At 59.3% G+C, this 3,225-nt stretch overlaps 1 protein-coding gene across 1 annotated transcript in view; it reads left to right on the forward strand.

Annotated features, from left to right (window-relative positions):
• Eps8l1 (EPS8 like 1) overlaps nucleotides 1–3,225 on the forward strand; it is a 9,060-nt gene that overhangs the window by 5,472 nt on the left and 363 nt on the right. Inside the window, exons 14-18 of the mRNA XM_010617046.3 lie at nucleotides 1,504–1,618; nucleotides 1,708–1,821; nucleotides 2,093–2,201; nucleotides 2,570–2,744; nucleotides 3,104–3,225. Of these exons, the coding sequence (XP_010615348.1) occupies nucleotides 1,504–1,618; nucleotides 1,708–1,821; nucleotides 2,093–2,201; nucleotides 2,570–2,744; nucleotides 3,104–3,225 (635 nt within the window). The remainder of the gene's footprint in view (nucleotides 1–1,503; nucleotides 1,619–1,707; nucleotides 1,822–2,092; nucleotides 2,202–2,569; nucleotides 2,745–3,103) is intronic.

Genomic DNA, 3,225 nt, shown 5'->3' on the forward strand with positions numbered 1-3,225 from the left:
GCCCGGGGAGGAGGGGGAGGGCCGGGTTCCTAGGACAGGGAGTGGGTAGTCTGGGAGGCTGGGAGATCCTCAAGGGGCTGGGAAGGTGCAGTTTGGAAGACACTTCATGCTGGGCTCCTGGGCAGACAGAGTCCGGTGTTAGAGGGAGAGGCTGGGGATGGATGTTTGGGTTTTAAAAAATCAGATTTGGCACTGGGGACCCTGGAGACTCAGAGAAGCAGACTGGGGGCTTCAAGAGCTTGGGGTCAGGTTGCTGGGAGATTTGGGATGTGACAGTGTCCTTGAGCCACTGGCAGGGATAAAAGCTGGGCAGCTGGACTTCTGGTCTCCCAAAGGCTTCCAAGCAATCGTCCAAGTGCCTCCAGACTTGGGGCTAAAAGGAAGAGAAAAGTGAAGCTTGAGACCTAGACTCCTGGGATGCTGGAAAGAAAAACCGGGGACCCAAAGTCGTGGTTCTGCCACACCATGGGGACTCAGGGTCTTGGGTTCTGGGAGGAAGAAGGCAGACAGAGCCAGAAGTCTAGGGGCCTTGGGCAAGCAAGAGACAGATCAGCGGGAGCCCACCTGAGAAGGGAAGGAACCAGAGGTGAATGAGGGTCTGGCTGGGGCCCGCGGCAGAGGGTCTCAGCAAGGACGGCATGCTGGGAGCTGCCAGCCCCACACAGGGGGTGCCGCAGCCCTGAAGACCCCCCCTCCCCCCGGCACAGGTAGGCCTGACTCAGGCTGAGGTCCCTCAGCTGCCTGGTGTTGCAGGACCCTCCCCCCGCACCCCTGTGCTTCCAAATCTCGAGCTTGGGACCCCTGCAGCTCTCCACTCACTCTTCTGAGACTCAAGTGCTTGCAAAGAAACGAGGAGACTGGCGGTGCCTGTGGAAGCACAGGAAGCCCCGGCAGCAGGGGCTTGGGAAGCGAAAGGCTGTGGCCAAACTTGGGCTCCCATCCAGCTGCACACAAGCAGGGCACAGGGACAGCGACATTCAGTGCCTGGGCCCAGTCCACCAATGCCTCTTCCTCACTCCCTGGCCTTTACATTACTGTGCCAAAGCATCTTTGCCGTGAAATGGAGACAAGAGGTCTCCACAGAAGGAAGGACGTTGGGGTCCAAATTCATAGCTCTACCACGGGTCCTCAGGAGGATCAAATCAGCTCATCTCCATAAAGGACTTTGAACAATACGAGCCTGTACTGCTACACATGCAGCTGCAGCTATTGCTTTTACCATGACTCACAATGATACATGACCTGGGCCTAGCAGGTGCTCAATAAAATAGCAGCTATTTTTCCTGGGCACTGTGAAAAGGAAGTGTTGCTAACACTCACATCATAGGCCAGCACGAGCCAGGCGAGGGAAGGAGCAAACCCTACGCAAATCTATTTTACTATTTCAGGTCCCAGTTAACCTGGCCCCCTGCTTGGCTCTAACCCCAGCTCGCACGAGCACCTCCTTGCCCAGACCAGTGGGGCTGGCTGCCTTTTCACCTCCAACTTCCTAATTCTCCTCAGCCACGGGGAGCCAGAGCTGGAGGAGGAGCCGACAGGAAAGTGGGTCCTCTGTAATTACGACTTCCACGCCCGCAATAGCAGCGAACTCTCAGTCAAGCAGCGAGCCGTGCTGGAGGTGAGGAGTGGTGGCTGCGAGCCAAAACGGCCAGCACAGCACAGCCGCAGCTGAGGCCCGAGGCCCTGAGTCTTCCCCTACCCGCCCAGGTCCTGGATGACAGGCGCAAGTGGTGGAAGGTTCGGGACCAACAGGGCCAGGAGGGCTATGTACCCTATAATATCCTGACACCCCACCCCGGACTCGGAGCAGTGCACAGCCTGGTGAGCCAGGGCAGTCTGGGCTCCTGAGGGAGGAGAGGCTGGAGCCAGAGCCTGGGTCCTGAGAACAAGGGGTGTGGGGACCCAGGGTCAAGGATTCTGACTGGGGGCTCAGAAGTTCAGAGGGAGGGCAGGGGATGTAGCTCAGTGGCACCGTGCCTGCCTTGCAAACGCAAGGTCCTGAGTTCAAACCCTGCCACCAAAAATAAAGTCCAGAGGGAGGGGCGGGACGCCAAGTCCTCCTCTGAACCAGGGAGCCTCCTTCGCCCTCCAGGAGAACAGCGCTCCTCCTCATAACCCTCCGGCTGCAGTCCGGGCCCCTACCCCGGCTCCGGCTCGGAACAGCTGCGATAGCCTCAACAACTTGGACCCCAGCGAGAAGGGTGAGAGTTGGGGCAGCCCCTTCATAGAGCGGTCCTTGTCTTCTCTTTTCCGGAAAGGGTGGCTTAGAAAGAGAAAAATGAAGCCATGTATGATGGCGCACACTTGTAATCCCAGCACCCTGAGATGGTGAGGCAGGAGGATCACAAGTTCCAGCCCCACCTCAGCAATTTAGTAACTTAACTGGATCCAAGCTAAAATAAAAATGTAAAGCGGCGGTGGGGGCGGTATCTCAGTACGAAGGCCTTGGGTTCAAGAGAAAGAATGAGAAGGGACGCTCAATCGATCCATCCTTGGGACGCTAGAGGCCGCCGGGCCCACTCCCTCGCCTTTTATATGCACTGACTCCCTGCCGGTTCCTCACCTGCAGAGAAATTCTCCCAGATGCTAAGTGTAAACGAGGAGCTGCAGGCGCGCCTGGCCCAGGGCCGCTCGGTGCCCAGCCGCTTAGCCCCGGGACCCCGCGCACCAGAGCCGCAGCTCAGCCGGAACGCTGAAGCCGCAGAAGTCCGCGCTTGGCTGCAGGCCAAGGGGTTTAGCGCTGAGTGAGTGGAGCTCGCAGACGCGTGGGCGGGGGAGATGGGAGCGGAGGTTCCGATTGGCTCGGAGTGGGGCGTGGAGACCAAGGGGAGCTGCGATTGGCCCCTATTTATAGCCTGGGTGTTCCGCTGGTAGATTTCTCAGATTCCGATTGGTGCCTCCAGGAAAGTCCCGCCCCATCCTGAAAGAGGCGCGCTTTCGCGCCGGGACCACGTGCTGTGGTTGATAGGTGGGGAACCCAGGCTTCAAAATGCTGCTCTGATTGGACAAGCGGCTACACAGCCATAACGTGATTGGCGAGGCTGCAGGGGGCTTGAGCTGTGATTGGCCGGCAGACCTGACCGCCCGCTTCGGCCCCGTGCAGGACTGTGGACGCGCTAGGCGTGCTGACCAGCGCGCAGCTCTTCTCTCTGCAGAAGGAGGAGTTGCGGGCGGTGAGCCCGGAGGAAGGCGCGCGCGTGCACAGCCAGCTCACCGTGCAGCGCG

Source organism: Fukomys damarensis, unplaced genomic scaffold, assembly GCF_012274545.1.
Source record: "Fukomys damarensis isolate Sample0158 unplaced genomic scaffold, DMR_v1.0_HiC HiC_scaffold_19, whole genome shotgun sequence".
NCBI lineage: Eukaryota > Metazoa > Chordata > Mammalia > Rodentia > Bathyergidae > Fukomys > Fukomys damarensis.